At 46.4% G+C, this 12,500-nt stretch overlaps 1 protein-coding gene across 1 annotated transcript in view; it reads left to right on the top strand.

Moving 5' to 3' along the window:
- Window positions 1–7,311: 7,311 nt before the first annotated feature.
- The window catches only part of LOC143285246 (uncharacterized), a 302,593-nt gene continuing 297,404 nt past the window's right edge, over window positions 7,312–12,500 (top strand). Inside the window, exon 1 of the mRNA XM_076592505.1 lies at window positions 7,312–7,550. Within this exon, the coding sequence (XP_076448620.1) occupies window positions 7,312–7,550 (239 nt within the window). The remainder of the gene's footprint in view (window positions 7,551–12,500) is intronic.

Below are 12,500 nucleotides of genomic sequence, written 5' to 3'. Positions count from 1 at the left end.
TGGATTTCCGTGGATTAAGCGATACGCGGATGAACTGATCTTTTTAGTGTTGTTTTATTGGCCTTTTAACATTACCTTTTTGTTCTCTTGAACTGGTTTGATTAAGAACTGACGTGTACTCAGTAGTTGGCTGAGCTGCAAACGTTATGACATGATACGATTCGATAAGAGGTGCAAATGACCTTAGGACTTTCAAAAGAAGACGAAGGCATACAACTTCCAAAGCTTCAAAAGCGATGTACATTGTCCGAAGCTTAGCTCCTTGACCAGCGTGCCTTTGTCTCATAACTTTGAGAACGAACGAACGTTGCTGTAATTGTTCCCTGTTTGACGGGCGCAATAGCCGAGTGGTTAAAGCGTTGGACTGTCAATCTGAGGGTCCCGGGTTCGAATCACGGTGACGGCGCCTGGTGGGTGAAGGGTGGAGATTTTTACGATCTCCCAGGTCAACATATGTGCAGACCTGCTAGTGCCTGAACCCGCTTCGTGTGTATATGCTAGCAGATGATCAAATACGCACGTTAATGATCCTGTAATCCATGTCAGCGTTCGGTGGGTTATGGAAACAAGAACATACCCAGCATGCACACCCCCGAAAACGGAGTATGACTGCCTACATGGCGGGGTAAAAACGGTCATACACGTAAAAGGCCACTCGTGTGCATACGAGTGAACGCAGAAGAAGAAGTTCACTGTTTGAAAATCTTCTTGAAGCTCATGGTCCTTCTTCTGGAGGAGTTATTGCTGTATCTGTTTTTTTTTCTTCTTCTTCTCCTGTTCCGCATATGAAACAAGGTACACACACAAAAAGTGAAGGACCACATGGGGATTTGCACTGTTTATACCTACTTCTTGGAGGCATTTTGAAATGATTGATAAACTTTCAGTAAACAGCGGTGTATTTAGCCCCCCCCCACCCCCCCACACACACACAAACACACACACACACACACACACACACACACACACACACAGAGTCAGGAGGGTGAGATGATTGCTGAACTTTAGACAAATAGCGATCTATGTGGCCGTTGGAACGGTGGCCTGGAGCACTAAACTAGGAAGCGAGTGACCTGAGTTCGACCCCAATAGGAACCGAGCTGGCATTTTATTCCCATTTCTACCAGACCTTGTTTAAGTGTGTAGTTTTTCGGATAAATAATGAATGATAAAAGTGTTTATGAATCTTGGGCAGAAACAAATCAAAGTGCTCTCTCTCTCTCTCTCTCTCTCTCTCTCACACACACACGCGCGCGCGCGCGCGCGTACGCTCGCCCACACACACACATACACATGCACACACACGTACACACACACCAATCAGTCACACGTATATACAGCTCTGATGTAGAAGTGTGAAAGATACACACAAAAAACCACAAAAACAAATGTATGTAAAAATATGAAAAGTTTCAGAAACTGTCGACTGCGAAGAGTAGGGGTAGGGTGGAGGAGCAGAGGTTTTTTTGGGGGAGGGTGGGGGAGTGGGGAGTGGGTGGGGGGTGCTGGGTGTGTGTGTGTGTGTTGGGGGTGGGGGGGGGGATATAGGTTTTTAGGCGCAGCATTGAAAGAGCTGAGTACAGAGGTTTGACGAAATCCGCTTGCGTTCAGAGTGCACCTCAACGCACGGAAAAGAACCAATATTACAACAAGAAAGAGCTGGCAAACGTCTTCGGAAAACAAAATAAAACAAAACAAAACAAGCATAAACACAACACACTGAAAGGGAACTGGCTATACATGTACACAGGAAACGATACAAGTAAACAAAACGCTTCACTCGAAGGAACTGATTATACATGCGAACAGGAAACCAAACAAGCAAACGAAACGCTTCAGACTGATAAATGAACTCACTATACATGCATGCAGAAAGAAACACACCAAAAAACAAACAAACAAACAAACAAAAACAACCAAACATTAAAAACACACTGAAAGTAAAAAATAAACGCTTCACACTCAAACGGAACCGACTATACAGGCACACAGAACGCCAACAAGCAAACAAAAGAATAGAAAAAAGAAGAAGAAAAAGAATGGTGGTGGTCTTTGTACCTCGGTGCACGTGCTTTTCCAAAGGGAGGGAAGACATGGTTTCACACACAAAAATGTTCTGTGACAAAAGAAACCAGAGACTTGTTTCTTAAACACGAGCACGCTTGCGAATCGAATGCGAGGCGGGAAGGACAGTGGAGTTATTGCCACTAATCTAAAAATAGGTGGATAGCGCATGCCTTCTTTGAGCCCCTTTGCTAACTGAAGTCAGCGGAAGTGTTCAATCAGCCATTTTGCTACTCGTGTCAGTATAGCGCGAAGCGGTAACTTCATATATGTAGCCGAGCGCTTAGCTGGATTCACGGCAAGCTTTCACTTGCTCGCAGCGTTTGTTAAATTGACATTCCTGTGTGTGCTTCCACAGCAAGTTTGCGCTACGTGTCATTGCACTGTTTTACTGTAATAACTTTGGTAAATGAACAATTAGCAGATACCAATCAAGACACATTCGGCATGTCGTGGGGACAAGCATAATACGCTTTCACCAAAGATACTCGGTTATAGTTCAGAAAGTACCACCAGTTAGCAGACAACTTCTCAACGGACTGACGGCCGGATGCGTGTTACAGTATGGCGTCCAGTTGACCAGCTTCCCTGGCCAATGTGCTATCCATTAGAGTCATTGCTTACCTCGCGGCAAAGTTGCTCCGAAGGCTACCTAGCGAGAACATTAGATACTCTTGGCAAGAGGGGTGGAAAAACACAAACGCATCTTCCTAGCGTGTCTCGCGAGAACCTCGCAGAACTAGCGTGTAAGAAACTCCGCGCCTCAGTTCAACACAACACAGTTACTCCTAAGATAAATCGAAATTGGTACAGTAAGGTTTTTTTTCGCGTGGTGCTTTATCAGACCAGAGGTAACTCGAGAAAGAACGTTTCGTATTGCGTTCTCAACAGAAAACTTTTTTTGTTGTTTCTTTTTTTTTATGGTTGAGGACATTTTTATTTTTTCGTTAGAACTTTTTATTCTTTATTCCAAGTTAACACATTTTTCATTTGTTTTCTCCACCGATGTATTGACAATAACATGTATTTTGTGAGACAGTTGTGTTTTTTATTGATGATAATTATGTGTGAGATACTTGTGTTTGTATTGATGTATCAGGCAGAATTAACCTGTCACTGGACTGTTGAAGAGGTCTGAATCCGATTCGTATGAAACAACAGTTATGGAGAAGCAACTACATTAATATTTCTCTTTCACACCATCCTCATCATGTCTCTCTCTCTCTCTCTCTCTCTCTCTCTCTGTGTGTGTGTGTGTGTGTGTGTGTAGGGGACAACAGCATCAGCATGAACAGCAACAGCAGCGACATCGCGGGCATTGGTCAGGATATTTAACGTGTTCATATGTTTGTGACAGAAATATTTTGAAGCAAAATAAACTAATGAAACAAGAAATTAACAAAGAATAAATAAAACCAAGGAGTCAACAAAGCTAGCGGGCCGACTGGCGAAAATGCCACGTATTCCCAGAATAACTCTTGCAAGGTTTTCCTTTCGTTTGAGCATTTGATTTTATCTGGCGTACACTCGTTAGCGAGTGAGAGTGGGGGTGCGTGTGCTTGAGGGGGATGGAGAGAGAGAGAGAGAGAGAGAGAGAGAGAGAGAGAGAGAGAGACTGTCTGTGTGTGTATGTCTCCGTGTGTGTGTGTGTGTGTGTGTGTGTGTGTGTGTGTGTGTGTGTGTGTGTGTGAGACAGATAATGGTTGGATAGTCATATATGTAAAGGCAGATTGAGAGACTGACAAACAAACAGGGTGAGTCAGTTCAAATCATAATAAGAATTTTAGTTATCTTGATTATTTCCTTGTGCGTTGATACTTAGTGGGTCCTTGCTTTATGGTTTTAGTTGTATTACACTTTATTTTTCTGTTGTTCGAATGATGGTAATGATTATGATGATGATGTTCATGATGATGATAATGATGTTGATTAGCCTGCTGACGGCGGCGACGAGGACGATAGCGACGATGATAATAATAGATGACGATTTGTTTTTCTCTTGGAACTGCTCAATATTCAGTCAGAATAAAGTTTTTTTCCTTCTTTTTTCTCTCCCTCCGTTGTGTAACTCTTCACATTTAACTATAATCTGTCTGATGTTGCTATACTGTATCATAAGTTACTTCGCTTTATGACCAGACTCGAGGAGATTTTACAAAGAGGTTAGATCTGGTTTGTTCGTTATCGTATACCATCGTGACGGGCGCAATAGCCGAGTGGTTAAAGTGTTGCACCTTCATTCTGAGGGCCCCGGGTTCGAATCTCGGTAACAGCGTGGGTAAAGGATAGAGATTTTTCCAATCTCCCAGGTTAACATATGTGCAGTCCTGCTTGTGCCCGAGCCCCCTTCATGTGTATACGCAAGCAGAAGATCAAATATGCACGCTAAAGATCCAGTAATCCATGGCAGCGTTCGGTGGGTTATGGAAACAAGAAAATACCCAGCAAGCACACACCCGAAAACGGAGTATGACTGCCTACATGGCGGGGCTAAAAATCCCCCCCAAAACGACCATGCACGTAAAAACCCACTCGTGAACGTGTGAACGTGGGGGTTGCAGCCCACGAACTAAGAAGAAGAAGTAGGAGTATACCATCTCCATCGCCATCATCAAATTCTATTATGTAAAGTCAGCAGTGAGCATCGCATGTCTATTACTCAAGGACTAACATAGGATGGTCCATTTATCAGCAGTTTAACATCGGAAGTCTATTAGTCAGCAATTAGCATCGGAAGTCCACGACATGTTTTGCGCTAAATACACAGCAATGAACTTTTGGGGAAGCAGTCAGCCTTGAGGTAACCAAACCCGCGCACAGACTCTTATTGTTTAAGGCGAAAGGCATTATCAGTGACTGGTACGTTCGTACCATGTTTATTCGTGCTGCTGTGCAAAAAGAAAGACTTATTTTTTCTTTTCTGTTCTCTTTCCAGCCTCAGAAAGCGACCAGCCCCGCTCAACTCAGGTCAGGTCCACCCTAAGTGAAGGAAGATCACAGTCAAGAGAAAGAGAGAGAGAGGGGAGGAATGAGTTTTGTGTGCGCAGACAGGAGATAAACGACAAGGCCCTCACCACCACCACCCTGACCTGACCTCATCAACTGGCTTCGTTAGCAAGGAGAGGGGAGCCTGGGCCGCCTGGGCAACACACTCACTGGGGAGACTCGGTAATCATCGTGCATGAGCGGCCATCGATAAGTATCGATCAGGCCACCGACAGTAAAAGGACGTTAGCTTGGGCGGTGGGTGTAGGGGTGTGGGGGGTGTTAGGGGTGGGGGTGGGGAGAGGGATGTTGAGGATGCAGGCAGTGAAAAGGTCAGCTGGGAGATGGGGGGAAGTAGGAAGGAGAGGAGAGCGAACTCAATAAAACGCCGGCTCTAATGACCTACTTTGCTTCCAAACTGTGCACCGAATGCACGTGCCGCTGTGTTCAACAGGAAAAGAAGGGCCACAGGGCATGAAGTAAGACGTCAGCGTTTTCAGTGGAGAGGACTTTTTTGTTTTTGTTTTTTGGTGTTCTCTTGTTGTTGCTTGTGATGGGTAAAGTGACCTGCACCTGATGATTTCCACTCCGTGCATGTATGTGTGCAAGATGTTATTCAGCTGAACCGTGAAACACCACCACTTAATTAATAATGAAAGGATTGGAGATGTCACTGTCTTAAATCGATAAAAGTGCTGTCGAAAGTTTGCCAGTTTCACAGTGTACCTTTTGACACAAAGTACCCTCTCTGTAAGAGAAACAAAGCTTTAGTAATCCTGTGATCCGCAATCCATAATATAAGAGTCACAATCCATTAGTGTACTTACCGGTTGTTTCCCACCAAACCCCGACCGTCCCCACCCCCCACCCTTCAGCTGACAATGGAATCAGACCAGTTCTACTGCCCACACGTCGTCAACGACGACGCCAAGGTGACGACACGCGGCTGCCACCTGAACTAGAGGCAATGGGGTCATGACAACAGCCGAGCTGTGCGTGGTGCCACCGCAGTCAGACACAACAACAACGATCCTCGGAGCTGTCGAGAACCACCACCACCACCACCACCACCACTACCACCGCCACTGCCGTCTCCTACTCCTCTTCCTGTTTGGCAGCGCCAGAAGTGCAGTGCTGTTTCCTGTTGCCACTTCCGCTTCCTGTGAAGGGGAGGACCTCGTTTTGAATCGGCCGTCCTCCTCCTCCTTCTCCTCCTCTTCTTCCTCCTCATCATCGTGCGCCGCCATCGTCGTCGTCGTCGTCGTTGTTGTTGTGTGGACGTCCCCCCTCCTCCTCCTCCCGCCCTCGCTCGCTCTCTCCACGGGCTGGGTTTGGCCTGACACGTCCGTACTAATCCGTACTTCCCGATCAGTGTGTCGTGTGAGCGGCGGTTGTCACTACTTCGGGATTCGTTCATCATTATTCCCAGTAGGTCCGTCATCCCTTGCTGGCCCTAACTCACCACGCTCCGGACCGCTCGCTGGGGACGTTTCTTCCGGCCCGGTTACCCTCGGTGGATTAATCGGAACAGGCTTTAACGGCTGTCACTCCGTCGTTGAGGAAAGGTGGTGGGATGCAGTAGGGGCGTTTTTCTTACCAGGACCTCAACAGAGAAGGAGACTTAGCTTTACCACGAGTTGGGCCGCCCAAGGTGACCCGCTTTTTACCCCCCGCAGGTGGTGTTGTACCGGTGAGGAGAGCGCGGGTACCTTCGGTGTTGTTTCCAACAACAGCTTCTCTGAAGCGTTCGACCGCAGAGAAGACGACTACTATTACTACCACCACAACTACTGTGTGGAAGAAGCCAGTCTCGTTGACTGTGGTGGCACTATCGATCATCCAGTCTCTACCACCACCACCACCACGACCACCACCATCTCCGCAACCGCCAACAACAACATTAACAACCAAAACAACAACAAAGCTGCAGCAAGCGGAAAGGCTTGGCAGGCTGAGATCAGAACGAGATCTACCCAAACTGCCGGCGACGGTAGAAGAGGAGGTTGTGGTGGCCATTTCTTCAAAGAGTCGAGGATTCAAAGAAGTTCAGTCCTTTTGCCCCGTTTGGGGTGTGGAGGATACAATAACAAAACACACTCATCGAATCACAACTTCCCGCGACTGAACTTTCTTCTTTTCCTCATCCTCCTTGTCCTCCTCACCCTCACCCCACTCACCCTCGTCTTCTTCGTCTCCTTTATCTACGAGGTCACTCTCTTGACCCTCACCACCACCACCACCACCACCACCGTCGCCGTCGCCATGGGCAACGAGGGTAGCGCCCTGTCGGGTAGCGAGTCCAGCACCCCCATGTCCGAGTACAACTCCATGTACTCCCTGGGCTCCCGCCTGCGCTCTTCCGTGGAGAGCACCCGGGCCCCCTCGCCTCAGGAGCCCCCCGATCCCGACCTGAGCCACCTGACCGGAGACGAGGTGGCCAAGATCCGGGCCGTCATGGACCGTGCCAAGGCCATGCAGGAGGAGGAGCAGAGTCGGGCCAGGTGAGGTTCTGTGTGTGTGTGTGTGTGTGTGTGTGTGTGTGAGTGTGTGTGTGTGTGTGTGTGTGTGTGTGTGTGTGTGTGTGTGTGTGTGTGTGTGTGTGTGTGTGTATGTTTTGTTTTGTTCGTTTGTGTGTGTGTGTGTGTGTGTTGTGCTGGATTGTGTTGTGTTGTGTTATACTGTGTGCATTTTCGTTCACCATCTTGTCTCTTTAATCATAAAGAGAGAAGGGAAGACAACGCGAAAGAGAGACCGGGAGACAGAGAGAGAGAGAGAGGGAGAGGGAGAGAGGAAGGGGGTGGGGGGGGGGGGGGGGGACGAAACGAAACGAAACGAAACGAGATTTTACCAGGGTAATGAAATAAGCAAAACATGCTTTTTTTCCAACCAGCCGTGAGAGAAGAGAGAGGGAGAGAGAGAGAGAGAGAGAGAGAAGAGAGAGAGAGATTCAAGATTCAAGATTCAAAAACTTTATTACTCAAGGATAAAGATTTTAGGCATCGCCCAGTCTTCCAATCTGTCCTTGTGAGAGAGAGAGAGAGAGAGAGAGAGGTGCTGGGGGTGTTAGAATGAGAGAGGGAGAGGGAGGGAAGGCAGAAAGAGGGAGAGACAGAGAGACAGGGATAACGGATAGTGGTGTACTCCCTGTTTACTATTATAAAAAAAAAAGAAGAAAGAATTTTTTTTCATCTCTTTTTATTTTTGACTTACTTGTCATTGAAGGAGAATAAAAGAAATGATGGATGTTATGAGCCAGCACTCTGGCAACATTCCTGGATGTGTGTGTGTGTGCGTGTGTGTGTGTGTGTGTGTGTGTGTGTGTGTGTGTGTGTGTGTGTGTGTGAAGAGAGGGTGGGAAAGAGAAAGGCATAGAGAGAGAGAGAGAGAGACAGAGACAGAAACAGAAACAGAAACAAACACGCACATGGTTACAGTGACGTTTTTTGGTGGTGGTTTTTTTTTTTACACAGACAAAAGAGACAGATTGACACAACCAGAATTTCATAGATAAGAGACACGACACTGAGACAGTGTGTGTGTGTGTGTGTGTGTGTGTGTGTGTGTGTGTGTGTGTGTGTGTGTGTGTGTGTGTGTTTATGGTTTATGCGTGAATATGAAAGAGAGACAGAGAGACATAGAGACAGAGACACATAGAGACAAACAGAGACAGAAACAGAGAGACAGACACAGACAGACAGACAGAGACACAGAAAGAGAGAGAGAGAGAGAGAGAGAGAACCTACATGCAAAGAGGACGATAGAAAGACCGCAGCAGAAGCAGACGGAAGAACAGAATTAGGTGAGATGAATTATTGACGAACGCCATTGGCCATCGTGTGGTTCGTGCCCACAGCGCTGACGATGCTGCTGGTGGTGTGTGTGTGTGTGTGTGTGTGTGTGTGTGTGTGTGTGTGTATGGAGGGGGGGGGGAGGGTAGAGAAGCGTTGGGGGAGTGGTGTGGTGGGTGGAGAAGGGAGAGGAAGGAAGGGTCCCTCCCTGGGGAAGTGTTTGTGTCGTGGAAGTGAACGCGAATGGAGGCTGGGTGGTGTTGCTGGTGTTGGTGGTGTTGGTGGTGCTGCGGAGAGATGGTAATGATATCATGGCAGAGATGTGTGATGGTGGTCGCTTCTGCAGTGATGAGTTAATGGAGGCTATGTTCTGTTATGTTATGTTATGTAACAAGGAGAATCATCTAGGGTAGCCAGCGTTTGTTGCCAATAAGATAAAAGAGAGAAAAAAAAAGAGAAAGAAAAATGGTTGTCGGAATAACGAAAGTGGTGTGATGTTTGTTTTGGGTTTGTGTGAAGTGTGAAGTGTGTGTGTGTGTGTGTGTGTGTGTGTGTGTGTGTGTGTGTGTGTGTGTGTGTGTGTGTGTGTGCGTGCGTGCGTGCGCATGTGTGTGTGTGTGTGTGTGTGTGTGTGTGTGTGTTGTGCTTGTGAGTGAGTGAGTGAGTGAGTGAATGAATGAGTGAGTGTGTGTATGGGGGAAAGGGGTGTGTGGATTTGCAGTCATGTACATATTCATTTATGCGTGTGTGAATGCATGTGTGTGTGTGTGTGTGTGTGTGTGTGTGTGTGTGCATTCGTGTGTGACACAAATGGTAAGGCTGCACACACACACACACACACACACACACACACACACACACACACACACACAGATGCTTTGCATGCCCAATTGTTATCGAATAACAAGCCTTTTTTGTCCCGGCAATTGATTTGATATTTTGGTCTTCTGATTAAATCTCAGCATCTCTCTCTGTGTCTCTGTCTCTGTCTGTCTGTCTGTCTGTCTCTGTCTCTCTTTCTCTCCCTCGCTCCCTCCCTCCCCGTGTCTGTCTGTCTGTCAGTCTGTCTCTTCCTCTCCGTGTCTGTCAGTCTGTCTGTCTGTCTCTCTCCCTGTGTCTGTCTGTCTCTCTGTCTGTGGATCTCTCTCCCTCTTCTCTCTCTCTCTCTTTCGCTCTATCACTCGCAGCGTTCACCATCTTTTTGATTGGACCAGCGGGCTGGTTTCTGGGGCCTAGTCATCAGTGCTTCCCGTTTTGTTTGGGAAATGATTCACGTATTCCGTTCCCTTAGGGGAAGGGGGTAGGGGGTAGGGGGCAGCTCACTCGGGTATCTCATGTAGTTTGGTTTTCCCATGAATACGTCACGTCTGTTTGAGGACAAGAGAGAGAGAGAGAGAGAGAGAGAGAGAGAGAGAGAGTTACAGGGAGGGAGGTAGAGAGAGAGAAAAAGGAGAGAGAGAGAGAGAGTTACAGGAAGGGAGGGAGAGAGAGAGAGGGGGAGAGAGAGAGAGTTACAGGGAGGGAGAGAGAGAGAGAGAGAGAGAGAGAGAGAGAGAATTACAGGGAGGGAGGTAGAGAGAGAGAAAAAGGAGAGAGAGAGCGTTACAGGGAGGGAGGGAGAGAGAGAGAAAGAGGAGAGAGTAACAGGGAGAGAGGGAGAGAGAGAGAGAGAGAGAGAGAGAGAGAGAGAGAGAGAGAGAGAGAGGATGGGAAGAGGAGGGGGTGTACTTTGGGAATTAGTTTTTGAATGAAGAATCGTCTTTCCTCGTGCACTCTGGAAACTGATTTGTGAACAAACCTTCGTGTTTCTTTTTCCCCCCGTGAACTTTGTGAACTAATTTGTGAACAAAACTTTGTCTTTCCTTCTTTCTCGTGAACTTTGGGAATTAATTTGTGTCCAAAACTTCGTCTTTCCTCTTGAACTTTGGGAAGCAATTTGTGAACAACACTTCGTCATTCCTCTTGAACTTTGGGAAACAAATTGTGTCCAAAACTTCGTCTTTCCTCTTGAACTTTGGGAAACAATTTGTGTACAGCACTTCGTCTTTCCTCTTGAACTTTGGGAAACAATTTGTGAACAACACTTCGTCATTCCTCTTGAACTGTGGGAAACAATTTGTGAACAAAACTTCGTCTTTCCTCTTGAACTTTGGGAAAAAAATTGTGTACAAAACTTCGTCTCTCCTCATGAACTTTGGATATTAATTTGTGAACAAAACTTCGTCGTACTTCTTCTTTCTTACTGAGCTTTGGGAAATAATTTCTGAACGAAACTTTTATTTTTCCTCACGAACGTTTGGGAATTATGATATTGTCAATGAAATGAAATTCCCTGTCTTCATCAGCTGGTTTCCACATTCCACAGCAAGTGGTTCTAGCCAGTCAATTATTCTGTCACATCATTGAAGAAAGAAAAGGGTCGGTCACTTGTTATTGTGCCCTTGCCTTGTTACTTCTCTTTCTCTTGCTGTCTCTCTATCGACTTGTCTCTCTCTCTCCACCATACGTTTATTATATTCATTTTGTTTCACTTTAGATATATCTTAGCTTAGTTTTTGTTGAAACTCATGTATGATGACGTTCAAAACTTCTAGCCATGATGACATCCGTCACAGATTTAATACGTACATGTATCGGGAAAAAGGCTCTATGTACGATTTTCCTGTTCTTCCGTTCATCTGTATCTATGTTGCATTGTGGCATGTTCTAAATAAAATACTGTTTAACTCACTCAGTACGGCCAGTCCTCTCTTCTCCTCTACACAGTCTCTTTCGCCGTTCGTATGGAAAGAGTTAAACCAAGGATCGGTCGTTACGATGTTCCGATTTGTGGAGCGTTTATCGTTATTCTGGTTCATTGTAGCGTGTGTTTATTTATTTATTTATTTATTTATTTATTTATTTATTTATTTATTCTTTTAGATCTTTGAAATGACGTTCGATTCATTAAGGTGTCCAATGTGTTTTGGTTTAGATAAGTCTGTAAAGTTTGGTCATTGTGTTAGTATAGTCCTAAGATGTTTTTTTTTTTTTATTTTGATTTATTTTGTTTTATTTGCTTGTGTGTGTGTGTGTGTGTGTGTGTGTGTGTGTGTGTGTGTGTGTGTGTGTGTGTGTGTGTGTGTGTGTAAGCTGAGCATGTGTCAGATTTGCACGTACATAATAAAGACCACCCCCACCTCACCCCCCCCCCCCCAACCCCCCACGGCCCCAAACCATCCGGTCAGAAAAATACGGAACAAGGAAAAGCACTAATTCTACCCCTTGTCCTAGTCCTAGTCCTCCCGGTCCTACCCACGAACGGATGTGTACATTACACCCGCTCTGGCGAATGCTCCACGGTGGCCCATTTTCGAACAGCTTCATGAATATTGAACAGACACGTAGAACATTGCTGCCATACCTCTGCTGCTACTGCTGCTGCTGCTACTGCTGCTGCTGCTACTGCTTCTGAATGGTGATGGCTAAAGGCAGCGGACAGAGCGGGTTCGTCGGTGAGAGAGAGAGGGGGGGGGATGGACGGAGAGAGAGAGAGAGAGAGAGAGGTGTCGGAGGAAGAATGACGGAGAGAGAGAGGGGGGGGGGGGGAGAGGAGGTGGAGAGAAGAGACAGAAAGAGAGAGAAGCATACATTTGCATCTCTCTCTCTCTCTCTCTCTCTCTC

The sequence above is a fragment of the Babylonia areolata genome, chromosome 8, assembly GCF_041734735.1.
Source record: "Babylonia areolata isolate BAREFJ2019XMU chromosome 8, ASM4173473v1, whole genome shotgun sequence".
NCBI lineage: Eukaryota > Metazoa > Mollusca > Gastropoda > Neogastropoda > Buccinidae > Babylonia > Babylonia areolata.
Note: the sequence above shows the minus strand (reverse complement) of the source record. Positions and strands in the feature narration are given on the sequence as shown.